Source organism: Cupressus sempervirens, chromosome 5 (assembly GCF_028749045.1).
Source record: "Cupressus sempervirens isolate cs-2001-9-10 chromosome 5, ASM2874904v1, whole genome shotgun sequence".
In the NCBI taxonomy this organism is placed as follows: Eukaryota; Viridiplantae; Streptophyta; class Pinopsida; order Cupressales; family Cupressaceae; genus Cupressus; species Cupressus sempervirens.
In genome coordinates, this window is record NC_143122.1 from 121,217,076 (window position 1) to 121,238,663 (window position 21,588).

The window sequence follows — 21,588 nt, forward strand, 5'->3', positions numbered from 1 at the left end:
CCCTTCTGATGATCCCATTTAGCAATGCTTCCCCTCTCTTTAGTCTTCTTTCTGCAATCATTCAAAAAAATTCTTGCCAAGACATTAATTCAAGATATATTAATTGTTAATTCGAAACCATTGTCGATCATCCAGTGACCGTTAGAGATTTCATCAACGTCTAAATAACTAACTCATTTCACATGATCATGAAAATATCTCATTATCGGTTGATACAACATATATAATTCAACTAACTCATTTCACATGATTAGGAAGAAATAAATTGATACAACGGCTATAATTAACTAACTCACTTCACATGATCAGGAAGAAATAAATTGATGCAATGTCTATAATTAACTAACTCACTTCACATGATAATAATTTGTTAAACCAATGGCTATGATCAATTTAAAATTTAGGGCAAAAATTTGGGATGTAACATACCCACCCCCTTAGATTTTTCATCGTCCTTGATGAAAATAATAGCAAATTTATGTAGTACTCAGTCAGTTGTATGGAAAGAAAAGAAATATTCAGTTTTCAATCTCAGAGAAAAGATAGGGTTATCTTTGAAAAATATCATGATAATCCTCCCAAGTGGCATTATCTTCAGCATATTGGTCCCACTAGACCTTGCACTATGTTCCTTCCCGATTTCATATGCGTAGCTTACGTACCTCGAGTATTCTGAGCGGTCTTACCTCTACCACTCCTAGTTCTCGCACCTGCAATAATTTCCAATCAATCATATGTTCATGGTGGGTAGTATACTTTTTAAGATATGACACATGGAAGACATCATGCATCCTGGCAAGGGCTGGTGGAAAAACAATCCTGTAAGCGACTGAGTTTACAACCTCCAAAACTTCAAAGGGTCCTACATATCTTGAGGCTAACTTAGCATTCTTGCCAAATTTGATAGTACTTTTTTGAGGTTTAACCCTTAATAACACCTTGTCCCCTACTGAGAATTCTCTGGGTGTTCTTTTGGCATCAACATAACTCTTTTGTTTGCCGTTTTCTTCCTTTAACCTCTGACGAATCTAGAGTACCTATTCCTCCATCTTCTGAATCATTTCAGGCCCGACAATGATTCTATCTTCCAATCGATTCCAACTCACTGAAGTTTTGCAGTTATGATCGTATAAAGCCTCAAAGGGAGCCCTTCTAATGGTGGACTGATAGGAGTTATTATATTCAAATTCTACTAAGGGTAAGTATGTTTCCCATTGGTACTGTCGGTCCATACAGTATACTCTTAAGAGATCTTCTAATATTTGATTTACCTGTTCTGTTTGACCATTTGTCTCAGGCTAAGTTGCTGATTTGGGTTCGGAGACGGGTTCGGGTTTGGGGTTCGGTTCGTGGGTTCGGGCAATTTTTTTTTTTCCCATTTGGGTTCCTGGGTGGGTTCGTTAGTATATATATATATATATATATATGCAAAAAAAATATAAACTCATATAGTTGTAAAAGTAAAACTAAGTCATTCCATAATATGAATATATCAATGTTACTTGATTATTGATGAATGCCAAATGTCAAAGATAAACATTAAATACTCACTCATTAATCTATGCTAATGTTGTAAATAAAATCATACATTGAATTACTAAAATGCAAAATGGAATTTCAAAACATAGACTACTTCATCAGATTGATAGATAATAAATTATGACTTAATAAAGTTTGAAACTATGAAACATAGTGATAAATCATAAATGACTCAATGAGTCAATGACAAATGTTTAAACATAGTTTATCAAAGATGCAAATGCCCTTCAAGGGTCAAATGGGTCATCAAAATATGAGGGATCAATGGCTTCATCCTCATCTATATCATTGGCATTTTCCACATCATTGGAACCCAAACCGGTTCCACTAGCCCCAGATGCAGCCACATCCTCCTCCTCCTCCTCCTCAACATCTAGCAAGGCAATTCTAGATATATCTTGGACAATCATATCCAAGTTAGAAGTCTCAGGTAGTACATCCCACAACTTCTCTGGTCCCTTCTTATATCCTGGATCCTTGCGTGATAAGAGGCGCCAGTTGTTGTGAATAAATACCAAGTCCTCTGCTTTCTTCGAACCCAACGAGTTACACTTCACTAAGTGGATAAAGGAGTATGTACTCCAATTCCGCTCAGCAGCAAAAGAGCTTGCAACCTAGAGAGACAACCAACAAATTTTAAAAAATTAGCTAAGTAATTTTTCAATACAATAGGAATTTAAGAGTGCTAATTTGACAAGCTAAGTGGCCATAAGAAAGGGAAAAAAAAAACTTAAATACATACTTGTGACAAGATGTTAGTGGCAAGAGGTTGGAGGTACGTGTAACTTTCCCCATGTAAGTACCACCATCCAATGGCATCCAATTTACTTTGGTCATTGATTGCATCAGGCTCTGCATTTTTGCTTGAGACAAAATCAAGAAACTCTCTCCTAACATTTGATGCCACATCAGGATCACTAAAGAGCCTGTTAAGTGCCCTCTTATACCTAGGAGCAACTTCAGGATCTCTACATGGTGCCACTCTACCAGGAATAGCAAGTATCTCACTGCTATAATATCTAGGAGAAAGTGCATATGCCAAAGGTGTAAAGGTGTAGTCATCTTGTTCCAACGTTCCAACGATGTAGAACAATTTTCTCCACCTTAGTGTACAAGGTATCAGGATCCTGCTCTCTCCTCTGAATGACCTGGGATGTCAAATGATGTACATGTAAGTTATCTTGATGTAGTGTTAAAATCAAAAATCAAAATCTCTCAATAAACAAGGATGAATTATTGTATAAAAATTTAAACTTACTGATTTCATTCTTTCTAGCATAGAGTCCATGGCATCATATATGTTCCCCAAACAAGGCTCATCCGTGTCGGCATACCGAAGCATAGACATGATGGGCTTGGTGAGTTCTAATGCATATTCCACCCTATTCCAAAAATTATCACTGAAGATCAAATCCTTTACAGTTTTGGCCTTTTCTGTATCAGCTTGCTTCCATCCACCCCATTTGTTGCTAATAACCATTTGACCCAATGGCTCTTTCACCCTCACAAGTCGTCTAAGGACGATTGTGTGTGAAGCAAACCTTGTTTCAGCAACCTATTACCATTTTAATTCAAATTGTAAGTTAATATGATAAGTTGATAACACAAAAAATTAAGAATATGTATTAAATTTTGTAAAGTATGACACAAAAATTAATATGATAAATGAAGCTAAATAAAGTTTAAAATTTACCTTCAATAATTCCAAGCGGGAGAAAGTTCTGAAAATTGCTTGTGACATATGGTGGTTTGTCACAAACATTTGGATCTGCTCACCCTCCTCATACACATTTTTCATCTATTCAATTTGGCTGCCCATTCTTTTCATCACCAAGTTCAAGGTGTGAACAATGCATAGTGTCCAAAAGATATGCTCATATCGTGCTTCTACCAAAGCACCTGCAGCCTTACAAACTTTAGCATTGTCCGTTATTACTTGGACAACATTGTCAACTCCCACGGACTCTATGGATTCAATGAGAAGTTGGGCAATAAAATTTGCATCCTTTACTTGCCCTTCACAATCAACCGCCTTCAAAAACATTGCCCCCTTGGGGCAAACAGCAATCACATTTCTTAATGGACGGTTTTTGCAATCTTTCCATCCATTAGAGACAATGCTCACCTCCGTTTGGATCCAAGAATCTCTTATTGGTTTGAGGAGGTTTTCTACATTCTTTCTCTCCTTATGCAGTATGGTGGTTCTCAACTTTTCATTTCCAAGGGATTGGTAACCATGAGGTGCATCATTTATTACTTTCACCATCTCTCTCCAATAAGGGGATCTCACTAGATTGAATGAAACACCATTTGTAATGAGGCAACGCCCAACCTTTATGTTAGCAATTTCTCTCTTGTCATTTTCAAATGCCGTATCTAATAGGCCTCTCTTGCGGGATGCGGGTGTTTCTATTTCATCTTCATCCATAGATGGGGTAGGTAGGAAGGGATGTGGTTTACTAATTGTTTGAGAGGGTGGTGTTGGTGGTATTTGCTTTGACTTATCTTTTTTTGCCTTTGACACTAACCTATCAGCCTCTTCTTGTTCTTTTAACATGCTTGCTATTTGAGGAGCCATCAACCCTTTTTTACCTCCCTCTGGGGGCCTCTCACACATGGAAATCCCTTGACCTGGTGGACCTATCAAATGATGTTTAACCCTGAAATAGGAGCTTCTACATTGGTTTTGGCAAAAATTGCATTTCCATATATACCCTCCCCCACTAACACATTGCTCAATTCTTGTTGTATACTTCCACAAAGGAGAGCCTTTATCAATTTTAAATATTTGGGATCCCACCACACCCACTGAACCCTGACTACTGATTCTTGAATTCTTGCAATCTATAAAAACAAATTTAAAAAAATATTTCAAAACTTATACAAAACTTGATAAAAATTTAGAACAATAAATATAAAAAATTTAAAAAACTAAAAACAAACTATGAAAGAAGCAAAAGGAAGGATCAAATGCATACCTGGAACACTCAACACTGATTATTTGAAGGATTTGAGACTCCACAAACAATCTCTACAACCTTCTCTTCAAACTTGCAAAATGGCCACACCAAAATGCGAGAGCAAAATGACAAAGCAAATGAGAGATTAGATGAATGAAATGCATCTAATAGGCCTTACTTTAGGGTTTGGCAAAAAAAAAATGAAAAAAACATAATTTTAATGCTTCTTTGGGCCACTTTTTGGCCCCACCTGCCGTGGGTCCGCTCGGATTCACCCGAGTCCGCGACGGGTCGGGGCTCGAATCCAGACCCGAATGAATCCGGACCCGGACTCGAGCTCCAGGGTGCGAATCCGGTAACATAGGTCTCAGGATGATAGGCTGAACTAATGTTCAATTTGGTGCCCAAAGCTGTAAATAATGTTTGCCAGAATCTGGAAGTTATCCTAGCATCCCTGTCTGAAATAATTTTCTTTGGAATTTCGCGCAACCTAAAAATCTCTTTAACGAACTTATGAGCAACCTCGGGTGCTCCATCAGATAAATTACCTAGTATAAAATGAGCAACTTTAGCCAATCTGTCAACCACGACCAAAATAGTGTTGTGTCGATTCCGGGTCATAGGTAACCCTTGTACAAAATCCGTGGATATTACCTGCCACTTCCTCTCGAGTATTTCATTTGGGTGCAATAGACCTGCTAGGTACCAATGTTTTGCCTTTACTCTCTGGCATTCCAAACATCCTGCTACAAATTCTATTATCTCCCTTTTCATCCCTTTCCAAAAATATAAAGGTTTTATATCAGATAACATTTTTGCTACCCTCGGATGTCCTAAATATGGGGTTTAGTGAAATTCACCTAAAATTTTTCTTTGGAGTTTAGGGTCATTGGGCGCATAGATTTTGCGGTGGTATCTTAATAATCCATCCTCCTCTAGGCTAAACTTTGAATACTTAGGATCTTGCAGATCTTTGATAATAGCCAACCTGATTTCTATATAAAACTCATCATGCTCCAAGTGTCGTAAAATTTGGTCCCTCAACTTGAAGTTTACACTAGTTATCGCCGAGATGTGTCTTCTTCGGCTTAGGGCATCTGCCACCTTGTTTTCCTTACCTTTTATATAGCTTATATCAAACTCATAATGTGCTAAAAATTCTAGCTACCTTTGTCTTGCATTAAGATTTGGTTGGGTGAAAATATACTTTAAACTGTGATGATTAGATCTTAAGCTCGAAAGGTTTTCCAATTAAGTAATGTCTCCACATTTGCAAGGCATGCACTATTGCTACTAATTCAAGATCATGAGGTGCGTAATTTTGTTCAAAATTTTCAGTTTTCTAGATTCATAAGCAATGACTTGCTCATCCTGCATTAACACACCTCCTAATCCTTCTCTGGATGCATCTTTTATAACTATGAACTGTTTTTGTGGATTAGGTACCCTTAGAATAGGTGCAATAGTCAATTTTTCTTTTAGAAACTCAAAAGCTGATTGACACTTCTCTGTCCAAATAAATTTATTTCCCTTTCTTTGAAGTGAAGTGATCAGATAGTCTATCCTTGAAAAATTTCTGACAAACTTTCTATAGAACCCAGCTAACCCCATAAAGCTCCTAACTTTGGATACATTTCTAGGTATGGGTCATTCCTTAATCGCTTTTATCTTAGATGGATCTACTGCTATACCCTGAGTTGATATAATGTGCCCTAGATACTGAATTTCCTTTTGGTAAAAAGCACATTTAGATAGTTTCCCATATAGCTTGTGTTCTCTTAGTCTTTGCAGAACTATTTCTAAGTGCTTTTGATGTTCTTCTTCGTTCTTAAAGTATATAAAAATGTCTTCTATAAAGACCAATACAAACTCGTCCAAACAATTCTGAAATATACTGTTCATTAAATTCATGAAAGCTGCCGGGGCATTGGTTAACCCGAAAGGCAATACTGTAAACTCATAATGTCCATACCTCGTTCTGAATGTGGTTTTATGTATATCCTCATCTTTTATTCGAAGCTGATGGTATCCTAGCCATAAATCAATTTTCGAAAACACTGTCGCACCCTTAATTTGATCAAAAAGATCATCTATCATCAGCAATGGGTATTGGTTTTTGATGGTGACTTTATTAAGCATCCTGTAATCTATACATAATCTCATGGTTCCATCCTTCTTCCTTACAAACAACACTGGGGCTCTCCATGGTGAGACACTAGGCCGGATCATCTTCTTATCTAGCATATCCTGTAGTTGGATCTATAACTCCATTAACTCTATAGTTGTCATTCTATATGGAGCTCGGAAAATGGGTTCCGCTCTTGGTATCAAGTCTATGGTAAAATCAAATGCTCGGGAAGGGGGTAGTCCTGGGAGTTCCTCAGAAAACACATCTTGATAATTCTTCAAATAGGGGTATTTTTCTTCGAAGGATTCTTTTAACTTTTGCCTGATTTCTCCATCTTCATAAATGTAGTCATCCCCATATGTGGTTGTTTTAGATTTCCTTGTATCCTCAGTCCTAACTGCGAAAATCTCATAGCGTTTCCTCCCATATCTCTTAAGTTGCATTGCAGAAATCTGTTTTGATCTAATTTCGTGTTTAATCCCTGAAATGCTTGTTGGTTTGCCTTCATCATCCACACAGTTTACAGTTTTTGCAAGACAATCTATTTTAGCCTTATGTTCACTAAGCCAATTAATTCCTATGATAATGTCGTATGATCCCAGGGGTGCTACATATAAGCTCAATTCCGTTGAGGAATTCGGGAAGTCAACCCAAGCTTCAAATAGGCATTTCTCTACCTTAGCCCTTGATTGGTTTGCATACTCAACTGTCCATGGTTTTGCCATAAAACTAAATCTTTTCGGGAATCTACCTAACAACCTAGGTGATATAAAACATTTTGATGCTCTAGTATCAATTAATATGGACACAGGGTTCCCGTAAATCTTACCCAGAGTTTCAATGGGGCCTATCTGCTGTTTTGCTTGTCTATTATCCAAGGCTGCATGAATCCTTTGCTGAAAGGCTTGTTGTTGCTGCGACAAAGGTGGTTGCTGTGGCTAGCTGATGTTGGGTTTAATGGGGCACTGTTTGATAAAATGATCCCCTCTATAGTTAAAACATCCTCCTGGTGGTCCCTTCTTCTCATTATTCCGGTTGTTCTTATTCGTATAATAACTGCTTTTGACATCTCTTGCTCCATTGCTCTTTACTTCAGGTTTGTTGCTTTTGTAGCCCTTAAACTGCTTTTTCTGAGGCCCAAAGTCAGTACTGTCTGAATTCTAGTTTGTCTTCCTTTTGTTGTCTCGGATAGAGTCGTCCTTTCTGATCTTGTGTTCTTGTCGAACAGCCTTTTCTAGGGCCTCTTCCATGGTTCGGGGAGCGAGAACATCAATAGCTCCCCCTATCCTATTGTTCAATCCCATGATGAATTTCCTCACCTTCAAATTAGGGTCTTGCTGATAAGGTGGTACGTATTTGAGCAATCGGGTGAACCTCTCCCAGTACTTATGTATTGATGTATTTCCTTGTCTTAAGTTTTGGAAGTCTAGAAGCTTTTGGTCATAAAAGGTTTGGGGCAGCCAACGTTTCCGAAATATGTTCACAAATTTCTCCCAAGTGATTTTAGTTGTCCTAATGTTTTGTTTGACCTTGGTATTTCCCCATCAGGTTGTAGCTTCTTCGGTGAAATGATAAATTCCCCAAACTGTCTTTGAGGTCTCAGAGAAGTTCCTAATCTCAAAATATTGTTCCATCTCAGTTAACCATGCTTCTCCTTCCTCTCTGGACTCGGAATCAGAAAACTTAGGTGGTTTTATTTTCTTTATGTCTGCTGATAAATCAGTCACTATCTCTTTCTTCTTTTGCTTCTCCGATTGCTTGGGAGAGGGAGTTTTGTTACGTTTAGAGACTTCTGTCTTTGCTCTAGGAGGTGGTGAGGTTTGCACTTCCTCGCGGTTCTGCCCTATCTGGGCTGCCATTTCACTCATCTTTTTTTTCATGGTTTCTAACTTTAATTGTGTTTCTTACAAGATTTGGAGTAGCAGTTAATTCGAAGATTGAGGGTTCTTGCGTATTATATCTTGGTTTTCAGTGTTCTCGCTGCTATTCATTTTTATGTTTAGGATTCCCACCTGTTAATTTGTAATTGTGTCAATTATGTGGATAGAAGAGATCTTTTACAATAAAGAAAGTCTTACAATCACATGATTTCAAATAACTTAATTTATTTCATTGCTTCACTAAGCAACCTTATTTACAAAATTTCTTCTATTGAGGAGGTTTACATTAATATAACATTTAATCTTGCTTTGCAGCACTACATTTTGGTTCAGACTGGTACATATCTCTCACCATCCAAGATCTATGAAACTGTAAAAGAGGCTGCTCTGCTGAGCATTCCAGCTTTGTATCAGCTTGTTTTTATATGCTACCTTTCTGGCAAGAGTCCACCTGACACTTTCCTTCATCTGTTGAATTGCCTGATTCAGGGTTTCATTATCTCAGGGCACAGAACAACAGGTATAGTCATATTTAGTCATGTTTCTAATGAGATAGGGAAAGATGGGGTGCCGAGTTTTCTTGCCGGAGGTTTTACGTACTAACATCTTGTAGTCAATTTAGATTTCTATCAGGTTTCAAGAAGGTAGGGTGCCCTAGGTTCAGTGTCAAACCCAACGCTTTGATACCATATGTAACATATGAATTTTCATAACCAATTTTAATCTCATATTAATCTAATTTAATAAGTAACTGATTCCATTTCACATGACAATGATTTCTATCAATTGATTATAACTGAAAGAATAGTCTTTCCAATTTGTCTTTCATATTTAGCTAAATTTCACGAGAATTAAAAAGAAATATATATGCATTGCTAACAATTTAACTACTTCTAACATATTCAACTGAAAATAAGTAACGGCTAGTTATATCAACTGAAATACTTATTCAACATATAAGTAAATGTTTTAAAAATATCTATCTATTCTTCTAAGGGTTAAAAGTAAAAGAACATACAATTTTAACATAGAATTCTTTTCATCGTTGTCCAAGCCTCAGCATTGGTGAGAGGAGAAGCATTGACATAGGCTTAACCTCCCACCCGCGGACCATTACTTATCCCCACTCATTCTAAATTAATAAAACGACCCTCCCTACCTTAGGATTAGGCTTAGGATGTTCATAAGCCCAACCATCTGAGTAGTCAGGTGGGTTGAGTGTCCCAACAGTTATTTTCCAAAATAGCTGAAGTGTTTGGACAAACAACAAAGATCACATATTCGACACATCTGCCTAATTTCTACCCTGGCCAAGGATTTCAAGTTGGGTTTGAAAACTTGATCTCCACCACTCAACTTGACAACACATAACATAACTAGAACATGCATGAGCTATTATAGTTTTTGCATATTATTTATTTAATCTGATTCCATTCTTATTGTATGCAGACTCTCTACACCTCCTCACCATTTTAGGCTACCATGCCGGTGATTCCTAGGTGCTCGTGAGTTTAACATCTCTTCACCTATAATGACATTATTGCTTGGTGAATTCCTCGGTGTTTGGATTTTCATGATATCATTTTCATCTCTGAATGAGTATAAATGGAAGAATTAGATTCTAAGCAGTATTTATTTGATCAAGATTACCATTGCATTTCTATTCTTCATATTCATGGTTGATACAACTTATGGTTAAAGAACAATCAGCAATATGAATAGACTTTGTTATCTAAAATCTATGTAATGCCTATCTCAATCTGTAATATGATGGCTACAGTATTTGGTATAAATTCATTGAAAACAAAAATAAAATGTGACACCTGACTGGCATACTTCAAAAAGAAAATAACAATTACTCTAGGCTCGGCGTATCAGTGTTCTTACGTGACGACACAAAATTTCTTCTAGTTCTTCGCGGCCGGGATGATGATCTCTACTCTCCCATATTCAAAATCCGTGGATGATGGATAACGTGAGAGTGAAATGGTAAACGAAATCCCAGTGAATGTTGTCAGTATTAAAAAAAACAGGTTCTCCTTATGTGAAAATGTATAAGCAGAGAACAGAGGGCCACCGAAAATCAGATGGAAAAGAATGGGAAAGAAGAGAGACCATGTCCAAATATGATCGATGAGTCTCTAATAAGAAGATGGCTTGGCTCTTCGACTAACATCAGTTACAAAGAAGACTTTTCAAATGCAAATCAAATTGAATTTTTTAAAAAAAGAAGGAAAATAGAGGGAAAGAATAAGAAGTTGAAAAGTTTGATTTTATTATTTTATTATTATTGTTCATTCTTATATACGTTCATGTGTATGTATTGATAAAGTGGCATCATTAGATTATAACTTATAATTTACTGGTGTCACCTTATTTTTATATACATTGTTCGTATTTGAGTGTGTATAATAATGATTAAATAATAAATTTATTAATAATTGTTCAAAGGTATGAATTATTGTTTTAATTTATATCATTTTAATTTTTTATTATATTGTTTCTCTAATAGCTCATGTGGTTCCACAATGCAACATGTTAAATTCTAAAATCCTTGCCAGGGTAGTTTTAGGTCAAACTTGTCGATTTTGATGATTGGACTATTCGACCATCCCCTTCCGATGATCCCGTTTAGCAATGCTTCCCCTCTCTTCAGTCTTCTTCTTGCAATCATTCAAACAACATTCTCGCCAAGACATTAATTCAAGATATATTAATTGTTAATTCAAAACCATTGTCGATCGTCTAGTGACCGTTAGAGATTTCATCAACGTCTAAAGAACTAACTCATTTCACATGATCATGAAAATATCTCATTATCGGTTGATACAACATATATAATTCAACTAACTCATTTCACATGATTAGGAAGAAATAAATTGATACAATGGCTATAATTAACTAACTTACTTCACATGATCAGGAAGAAATAAATTGATGCAACGTCTATAATTAACTAACTCACTTCACATGATAATAATTCGTTAAACCAACTGCTATGATCAATTTAAAATTTAGGGCAAAAATTTGGGATGTAACAGGAAGAAGGGATGGTCTTAGACTAAGGTCAATGTTGGAAAGCAATAAGGGTATGAAGAATCTGCATTTTATGCTTTAATGACAAAAGGGATATCCAATTTATGTGAAATCTTTCACTGCTAAAGCGTACTACAATAGGGACATGAGAAGGTTTAATGCTGCTTTGTGGAGTTCCACAAGGCCTTTGACTCAGTTTCCAGGCTTGCCCTTTCGAGTAGTCTAGGTATCATTGGCATCTCAAAGACTCTCTTGAGTGCCATCATCATACCCTATGAGAAAGTTGTGGGTCACATGAAGACCCCTCTTTGGGTTTCAGACTTCATTCAAAGTAGCATTGGGATGAAGCAGGGTTGTTTGCTTTCTCCTATCCTCTTCGAGATATATATTGATGAGCTTGTGGGATTTTTACTAGAGCATTTTCTCCTTGATGATGGTTGTTACTTGCACTAGGTCTTGATATCTATCTTTTTCTTTCCGGATGATGTGGTCCTCTTAGCCTGCTTGCCCAAGGGCATACAAAGACTGCTTGATGACCTTGGTTCTTTCTGAGACTCTCACTAGTTGACATTTAAAATTGGGAAAGACCAAGGTGATGGTATTCAATGGCCTTAAGACCTCTCACCTCCACCTCTTTTTCCCGAACAACTAGATAGAGACCTCTTCTTGCCCAAGGACATACAAAGACTGCTTGATGACCTTGCTTCTTTTTGAGACTCTCGTTAGTTGACATTTAAAATTGGGAAAGACCAAGGTGATGGTATTCAATGGCCTTAAGACCTCTCAGCTCCACCTCTTTTTCCCAGACAACTAGGCAGAGACCCCTTCTTATTACACTTATTCGGGGGTTAAGCTCTTTGGTCCTTGCTTCAACATGCATCCGACCCTTCAACCTTGTATCAATAAGGGCTATGGTTCCTTGGCTATTTTAGAGAGATATTGTTTTTGGCACCGTTTTTAGGACACCCTGTCCAAGATGACTCTCATGGACACCTTGATTAGTCTGAAGATACTCTATGGCTCAATTTTTTAGGGACACTCTCTATTGTAGTGGGATTGGGTCTTGATTGAGAGATTGCAATCCCATCTTCTACAATGTATTATCAAGTGTAGGCAGCACACACCCATAATATTGTCCTTCCTAAGATTGGTGCCCAACCCTTCAAGCTTGGAGTGATCTTCAACTTGGTTTGGTTCCTACATCATCTTTGGTGCTCTGTGGTTTCCTTGGTGGGTGATATAGGTACTCTTATCTTGCTTACTACTCCTCGAAAGCTATTGCACTGTTTGACACTTCTGCTAGAGCTAGGTGCTAGTATGTTGAGGTCGTGACTCTTCTCGGCTCTATGATGATCGAGCTTGACCGACTCTCCTTGTTCAATTACCCTTTGGATGCCCCCTCTTATCTCCTTCCCTTACGGCAGGAGATGAACAAACACATCAGATTGACCATTTCTAGATTGTTTATCCACACCACCTAGGTTTGTCCTAGTTGGGGCCTTTGCCCTATGATGGCCATCTATGTGGAGCACTTTCTTGAGGTCAATGAAAATATCATTGTTCGCCCCTTGTATTTGTCCCACTCTAGTCACATGCTCTCCACATCTCTCTTGGCTCCTACAAAGTGGGATCTCATTGGCTTCACATCCAAACCGACCATCAAATTGCTAGAGAGGACAAGGCCTCCCATCTTTGTACCTTGGGGAAGGACGAGATGAAGTTCCACTTCATCTTTTGTTGCCCTATTTACTATGAGATCAGTGGGAGATTCTACTGCTTGTCAAGGAGAGGTCAACCCCTTCCCACCTTTTTCAAATATATTGACCAACGAAACCTTGCGCTTTATCTTCAAGAGGCTTTGAGACTTTGGGACCACTCCATTCAGCACCAACTCCCCTCGAGACCACATGCCAACCAGCTGATTACTTCTTTTCTTGAGATAATTCAGCCAGCTTGGGGTACTAAGCGTCAACTTGGTTCCCTCCGGCCACTCTAGATCGGTGATGCAACAACAAGAGCTCTTTTAGCAGAGATCTTCCTCTTCCTCTTCTCACATAGTTCTTTAGTGATTATGTGGGGCTTTCTTCTCGGTCGAAGACTTGTCCTTCGGTCTTGGATTTCTTCTCTATTGCTAAGGATAGCTAGCATGTTGCTTGCCTTTTTGGTTGTAGTTATTTTCTTCTTGTTCCTTTGCTTTCTTTTATCCAATGTCCTTTGGCATCTTGTTGTAGGTTGATCTTTTGCCATATCGACAATCCGTTGGGCCCTCTTTGTGGTCATGTGTTGGACATAAAAAAACTTATCGTAACTTTGAAGAGCAGACAATTGTATTGGGTGGGGGGTGAATTAGCATAATAACAACTTTTTCCAATTAAAACTTTAATCACCATAATAGAATCAATTACTGAAATAAACAATTATGCATATGAACACAATGACGCAATGTTTACGTGGATGTGGGAGAAAACCACGACAAAATAATTTCTTTATATATAAACATGTTCTTTTACAATGTTTCGTAGGCATCAACCTACTAGAGGCACCAACCACTATGTTTATGAGCACTGACTCACTGGAGCACCAAATCCCACACTTCGCAGACATTGACCTACAAGAAGCACCCACTGCACTGTTGACTTCATGAGCACTAACCCACTGTGCACAAACTATTTTCCATCTTGATGATGTTGCTGATGGACGATTTAATAAATATTTTTATACTTCTCTTTTATATTTCTTCCTATATAATTGCATACTCATAATATTACCCCAAACGTTTTTGGAAAGAACTCCAACCAAGGAGAAAGCAAATTGAAAATAATATTACTGCCACCCAATGGTTCGAATATGCTAAGAAACTTTATGAACAAGAGGGTGGAGTGGGACAGCCACCTTTGGTCAACAATGATACAAATCTTTTCACTGTGCAAGAGATAGAGATAGGGATTAAGAAGTTAGGTGGAGGTAAAGCAAAAGATCTTGTTGCGCTCCAAGCAGAGTATCTGAAGTGGGGTATGAAAACTCTTGCACCGCACATCACTGAAATTTTCAACAAAATCTGCCAAGAAGGGTTTCCGAAAGATTGGACAATCAGCCTTGCAATACCACTTTTTAAGAGTGGTGATGTTAACGATCCCTCCAACTACAGGACAATAATGATCAATCCCCTCTTTGCTAAACTTTTTGGCAGCATGATAGAAACTAGGATCAACAAATGGGCAGAAGAAAACCATAAACGTGCTAAAGGGCAAAGCTGGTTTTAGGCAAAAGCACTCGATAGTGGATCACTGTGTTACTTTGAGATACATTATTGAAAAAGAGTGGGAGAAGAAGGAAGAGGTTTTTTGTTGCTTTGTTGACTTTAAAAAGGCTTTTGACACCGTCCCGAGAGACAAGCTTTGGTTCAGGATGGAAGAATTGGGGATTCATATGCATCTCAAAGCTGCTGTTCATAGGATGTACGAAGAGGTGAACGTCAAAATCAGAACTTCAGATGGCATTTCAGAATGTTTTAGGAGCGATATCGGGGTCAAATAGGGCTGCCCTTTATCTCCTACTTTGTTTGGTTTATATATTGACAAACTGGAAGAGTGGTTAAACATGCAAAAGGGTGAAGACATTCAGCTAGGTGAATTTGTTATAAAGCTGCTCCTATATGCGGACGATCTCATTTTAATTGCCAAATCTGCCTGTGCTTTGCAAGATCATCTATCTTCTCTTGAGCGCTTTTTCGGAATGGTGGGGATGCAGGTCAATATTAGCAAGACTAAGGTTATGATTTTCTCTAATAATAAAAATCAGCATCAACATGAATTTTATTACAATGGAAGTGTTCTTGAAGAAGTTGCGGAGCATTGATACCTTGGCATCAATTTCAGCAAAAAACTAAGTTGGTTTAGATGCAGGTATAAAATGATATTAGGTGGGTGGAAGGCTTTTTATGCTCTTCAGAATAGGTGTCGTGAAGCGGAGTTGTGGGATTGGAAACTATTCAAACCTTGTTCGGTCTTCTTGTGTTGCCAGTTGTTCTTTACGGGTGTGAATTATGGGCCAGCAACACTACTATAGCACAATGGAAACAAATCGAAGGAATCCAAAAGCGATTGATCACAAGCAAGCTTACAATCAAAAGCACTGTTCCATATGATATCATGCTAAGTGAAATGGGGGCTGCTCCTATTGAGGCACTTGCTATGGTTCGCCTTCTAAGCTATTTAAAAAGAATCGAAAAAATGGAAGAGGATAGATGGCCTAAAGTTGTCTTTAGTGAGACACTATGTAAGTGAAAAAGGACATGGATGCAACAAAACATCAAATGGATGAGTAAATGGAATATTCAATTCAATATGTGCCCCACAAATAATAAAGAAATAAAGGTCTTTGTTATGGAGAAATTCTACAAGAGAAATTGGGGAAGCAAGATCAGGAGGAAGAAACTATATTATATAAATGAGTTGAACCCCACTTGTGATCAACTCCAAAAAGCATACATAGGAGCCAACATTTCTTGGAGGGCTAAAATTCTTATTGCTCAGTTGAGAACCAACTCTCACCAACTTCGTTGTGAGATCGAGCATTGGAAGAGGCCAAAGGAGGCTTGGGAAGAGGGAATTTGCAGATTCTGCAATTTTGGGAAAGTGGAAACTGAACAACACTTTATTTTAGAATGTGAGGCTTACAAGAGTAGCAGAGATAAATTTGCGGATACCATATGTGACAGTTCTTGGCATAACCTATTCAACGAAGAGTACATTGAGCAATTGGGTGGACTCATCATCGTCTTGCACAAGAAGCGAACAGTGCTACTTAAGTCTGCTTGAGTTGTCTTGCTGTCCCATAGGCTATTTTTAGCCTCGTGGATGTTAAAATTTTATCTATCTATCTATCTATCATATTCTTCTATATCAGCATACACATCTCATTTATTTGTACAATTTTTTTGTTATATCAGTATATACTCCTCTATATATGCTTATATATATGTCCTTTATATCTGCATTAATTTTGGCATATGTATCACTTCAGTAATCTGAATATATCTAACCAACTCTCACCAACTTCGTTGTGAGATCGAGCATTGGAAGAGGCCAAAGGAGGCTTGGGAAGAGGGAATTTGCAGATTCTGCAATTTTGGGAAAGTGGAAACTGAACAACACTTTATTTTAGAATGTGAGGCTTACAAGAGTAGCAGAGATAAATTTGCGGATACCATATGTGACAGTTCTTGGCATAACCTATTCAACGAAGAGTACATTGAGCAATTGGGTGGACTCATCATCGTCTTGCACAAGAAGCGAACAGTGCTACTTAAGTCTGCTTGAGTTGTCTTGCTGTCCCATAGGCTATTTTTAGCCTCGTGGATGTTAAAATTTTATCTATCTATCTATCTATCATATTCTTCTATATCAGCATACACATCTCATTTATTTGTACAATTTTTTTGTTATATCAGTATATACTCCTCTATATATGCTTATATATATGTCCTTTATATCTGCATTAATTTTGGCATATGTATCACTTCAGTAATCTGAATATATCTATATTTTAATTACTATATTCACCGTTGATATACTCCATGTCTGCCGCATACACTACGTTGCCATCTTTTTCTCCTTGTTTGCGAATATAATTTTTAAATCATATTATATATGCATCATATATAGCTCTTTAAGAGAAGATTGTGTCTTTTGTAGTTGATGAGTTTTCATAACTAATTTTTTTTGACAAAAAGCAAAGAAGCCTATATATAGATATTAAATAAGAAGAGAAGTACATCTGTTATTGTCATTACATAGACTGGAGATTGGTACAAAAGACCAAATTATTTAGACTGGACTGCAACTAATAGCAATCTTATTTAGACTAGTCACATAGATGCCTATACAATACTATGAGCCTAATTACATATTGATCTGGTGGCTGACAAGATTAATATACTAATCGTAGAAGTATCGTCTGCAATATCCATAGCTGCAACAGAATTTTCAGATCTCAAGATTCCACAAAACCAGTTGCATTCACGAATCCAGAAGCACACACATTCCTATTTTGAGCACCATTCTCCATAGGAACAAGCACATTATCCATATTAAACCCATATTCGGCCCGTACAACATTTTCCATTTTAGACGATACATTGAGATCCAGAACACATAGTAGATGGGCAACCATTTGCGAGGAAATATGGGCATGCTCTTGTTCAAAAAACAAGGGAAAAATAGCAGACATCCTAGCTTTCAATTGGTAAACCATCGGTAGGTTTAGAAGATTACTCTTTCTACGCAGAAAGTCGGAAATAAAATGAAAGTTGCGGGCTTCAAAAGTCAGCTTAATGTTATCAAATGCTGAAACAAAAACTGACTTTTTGAGTAGCAAATGCCGAAAGAAAATACCCCCAACATACCCATCATGATGCCATAAGTTGTACTTAAATAACACCTCATGCAATATGTCCGTAGAAATAATGCTATGTAAAACACACTTTTTGCAAAGGTAGACTACATAAGAAAGAGTTCAAGTGATATCACAAATATTGGAAACAAAAATTGAAATCAATTGCCATGCATAGAGAGTACATCGAGAAAATGGGCAAAGAACCTCTTCGCCAATGATAGTACGAATGTGACTTCTGCAAACTGGACATGAAGTATTGAAGAATTTACCTAACTCTGAATCATAATCAGAGTTCTGCAGCACTAGAAGTGGAACACGCAAATTGAATGGCCTATACTCCATTTGTTCGCATAAGCAAACAATACACCCATCACAAGTTAGTATGTGCTCATGCAATGCCATTACTGATGAAGAAACAGAGCTCATGATTGAATTACCCCACAACTCCAACATCAATAAAAAATGTTGCATCACAAAATGTAACCAGGAATAAATACTGTTTATAGAATTAAAAAAACAGAATGCAATCTTCATAGATCCTTTGCTGACGTCTTCAAGACCCAAAAAATATGACAACATTTCCATCTTCAGACAGAAGGGATAACTAAAAGACATCAGACTAGAACCCGTGTGGACTATATTAAAAACCACCATAGAAGATAGGAACATCTATGGAAACATGGCAGATTATGATCGGCATATCCCAAACTGGAAGCCCGCTGCGATGGGGAGTATAAAATAGTAATTCCACAAATAGCTCGATACTATGGGGTGTATATGAACAAAATCAAGACTATTAGTTATTCTATTGGTTTATATAATCTTCATATCTCTTAATTTCATCTTCCTCTATAATTACAGATCATTGGTTCTTGAGACACAAATTAAGTATTACCTCTATTTCTTTTCTCCAATATATGACAGTAGTCATTCTTTCTTTTACTGCTTGCTTAGTAATCATATCAACACTTTATACGAATCGCTGAAGAATATATTATTGCTGCATATTATTATATTGAACCTTTACTGCTTTGATGATGACATTTTAATATGTGCACATATTCGTGCTGCTGTAAGTCTTCTTTTACCTCCAACGCAACTGTACACCTTCGCTGCTTATACCTTGCTAATTATTAATACTTGTCGCCACTCTTGAGTAGTTCTATCGCTGTCTATTGTGCGATATGAATTCGAACATGCTAACTCATCTTGTATTTCCAAATATATCTGTCGCTCTTTAAATGAATTCAAATCTTTGAGCATTTCTATAGGTCTATATTTAAATGGAGTCACAGTTGTTCAAACGTGCTCTCTGTATTACCACCGAACAGTGTCATTGGAAGACAAGTTTCCCTGCTGTGTTTGTCTTCTACCAGTTCCTGTTTGATTCTAATAATCATGATGCTCCTGATTAAGTCTTCTCTGTTTTTAATGTTTCTCGGCATTATTCATGTCTTCATAATTCATATACCAATGGCATGTGTTCTCTACTATCATAGGAGTCCGGCATATACCATTAGATCACTTATATTCATTTACCATTTGTTCCAGCATATAGATTATTGTGGCATTCATTATTTATTTCACCAATGATAATAATTCTTTTGACATTTGCATAGTTGACATAAAAAAGGTCATTGAGGGGTCTTTGCGCTAACTGCTTCCTCTTTTTCATGTGAACGGCCTTGAATAAGCTCCAATTACTCTCACAACTAGATGAGCTACATGACTGACATAAGATGCGTAGGGCAAGCTTTTTGCAGATTTGGAACATTTCCACTCTAATTTCGCCACCAAGCATCTGCAAGATAAATAGTAAAGAGTTAGAAAACAAGGTGAAAACATATTTTAGTAACTTATTTTTTATCTACTTGTCATTCTTGCCGAAGACACCGAAAGTTGAAATAGTGTACTTGGGGTTTGAGAGTTCCTCTTCTTGCCAAGTATGAGGAGAATAGCTTTCTTATTTCATTCTGATACACTTCCATCTCAGTTACAATGGTGTCTCTTACCTCAGCGGCAGATACCATCCTCTGCATGCAATGAATGAAGCCCTCCATGACCTCTCCAATGGGATCAACATAGGATGGAGAGAAGCGAAAACAAGGGTTGAGGAAGTACCTCGCTGCATGGATGGGCAGTTGGAGCTGATTGTTCGACCTTCTATCAATAATTTCTCACATGCGGTCAAATTTAAAGCTGTCCCCCTTTAGTAATTTTTTACAAACTGTTTGGCCCTATCCATGGGCTAATAAACATACCCGACTGGGAACTTAAACCAAGGACTTCGTCACCTACAATTGACAATTAGAAAAAGATCATCATTAACTAGGGACTAGAGCTAGAAATTAATAATGAAAGACTTGATTATTTAATACAACAAAATTAAATCTTCAACTTTTGAAGCTTCCAAGTTACCTTAACAATTTTTGTAGCACCATCGAAAAACTATTTGTCAAAGATGATGTATGCAACACTTTGTCCATCAGGCTTTTATTAATAGCTTGAGTTTAGCCATTTTGGATTCACAAACAATTGCTTCAAAATATTCAAAGAGCTAATAACACTTTGCAACATTAAGAAAATCGTTGCAAAGCTTGTGGCAACAGGTCTAATCAACTCCTTCCCACGGGTGAGTTTTTTCCTCAAGTGGAGAACCCAAGGGTGATTGTACATGTATTTTGTTATGTTTCTTGCATCCTCTACAACCGGTCTCACCTAATCCAATTTTCCTATGCCCTCCAAAAGAAGGTCAACAACATGTGCTGCACAAGGAGACTAATAAAGTATGCTATACTTATCTTGGAGGATCCTACCTGCTGCCACATATGCTGCTGCATTGTTGGTTATCATTTGCACCACATTAGCAACCTCCATTGCAACTTGCTCTAACGTTAGAGCCAAAGTTTCAACTATCTTTATCTTGTTCAAGGGATCCAAAGATTCCTTATCTTTATCTTTATCTTGTTGATGGTATGGTTTCTTGCATTTATCTATCCATATGGTTTCTTACATTTATCTATCCATCTAAAAGTATGGTGCAACCAAATTGTTTCCATTGTAATCTTTGATCATCAACCACATCTTTGGCCCTCGAAACAACATCTTTGAGCAACCTACAAGCACAAAATTAAGTTGACATTAAATACATAACTTTGATTTAAAAAACTGATATTCAACAAAAATAAGTAAATTGTAAAATTGTAAAACACTTAAAAAATAAAACAAGTGAACTAACCTCCCACTCAAGTCCTTAGGAGTGGGCGCTTTGTAGCCTTTTCCCACCACAGTATTTCTTGTCACAAAATTCAGCAAATAGGTATTAGCTGCAACATTGAATAGGATGTTAAAAAACCAAAAATCGGCACATTGAAGGTCAACTTGCCGATGCATGATGTTGTTCCACATGGTACCCTCCAGTGATGGCTGTGCACTAGAAGTATTTTTGTGCACAAAAAAGCCATCTATAGAAGATGTATGTGGTGGTGGTCTACTATAACCAGCAGAAGTGGAAGCCACTAGAATGGTAGATTTGTGGATTCGTGGGCCATGCTGTAAGCCCACTGTGCCCTCAAGTGCCTCTTCTTCTTCCTCAAGGTTTGCTGGGATACCTAGTCACAACCTACATGATTTCATTATAAAATGAATC

General features: G+C 37.4%; 3 protein-coding genes across 8 annotated transcripts in view; 1 reads left to right on the forward strand and 2 right to left on the reverse strand.

Annotated features, from left to right (window-relative positions):
* Positions 1-21,588, forward strand: part of LOC149554804 (phosphoadenosine phosphosulfate (PAPS) reductase family protein) — a 161,713-nt gene that overhangs the window by 80,118 nt on the left and 60,007 nt on the right. The window lies entirely within an intron of this gene.
* LOC149554805 (uncharacterized) overlaps positions 1-21,588 on the reverse strand; it is a 171,691-nt gene that overhangs the window by 78,964 nt on the left and 71,139 nt on the right. Inside the window, exons 5-6 of one of the 2 annotated variants that reach the window (XM_089828812.1) lie at positions 21,178-21,561; positions 20,378-21,055 (exon numbers count right to left, since the gene is read on the reverse strand). The exons of the other annotated variant lie outside the window; for it this stretch is intronic. The gene's annotated coding sequence lies outside the window, so the exon portion shown is untranslated. Of the gene's footprint in view, positions 1-20,377; positions 21,056-21,177; positions 21,562-21,588 lie in introns of those variants that run through there. 2 annotated transcript variants of the gene reach the window in all.
* Positions 18,410-20,229, reverse strand: LOC149554806 (uncharacterized). Of its 2 annotated transcripts, none has more exons than XM_089828811.1 (2): positions 19,952-20,229; positions 18,410-19,740 (listed from the first exon to the last, which is right to left on the reverse strand). In XM_089828811.1, the coding sequence occupies exons 1-2, from the start codon at positions 19,997-19,999 to the stop codon at positions 19,471-19,473; spliced, it is 318 nt and encodes a 105-aa protein (XP_089684937.1). In that variant the 5' UTR covers positions 20,000-20,229; the 3' UTR covers positions 18,410-19,470. The 2 variants fall into 2 exon arrangements, with proteins under 2 accessions (XP_089684937.1, XP_089684936.1); XM_089828810.1 differs by having other exon boundaries at positions 19,853-20,229.

What these genes read in the sequence shown, in the direction of transcription:
- LOC149554806 (XM_089828810.1), bottom strand. Translation starts at nt 19,999, where the DNA reads ATGGAGGGCTTCATTCATTGCATGCAGAGGATGGTATCTGCCGCTGAG. An exon ending in GAGGAACTCTCAAACCCCAA is followed by an intron (nt 19,741 to 19,852) that starts GTACACTATTTC and finishes TTTATCTTGCAG; the next exon opens with ATGCTTGGTGGCGAAATTAG.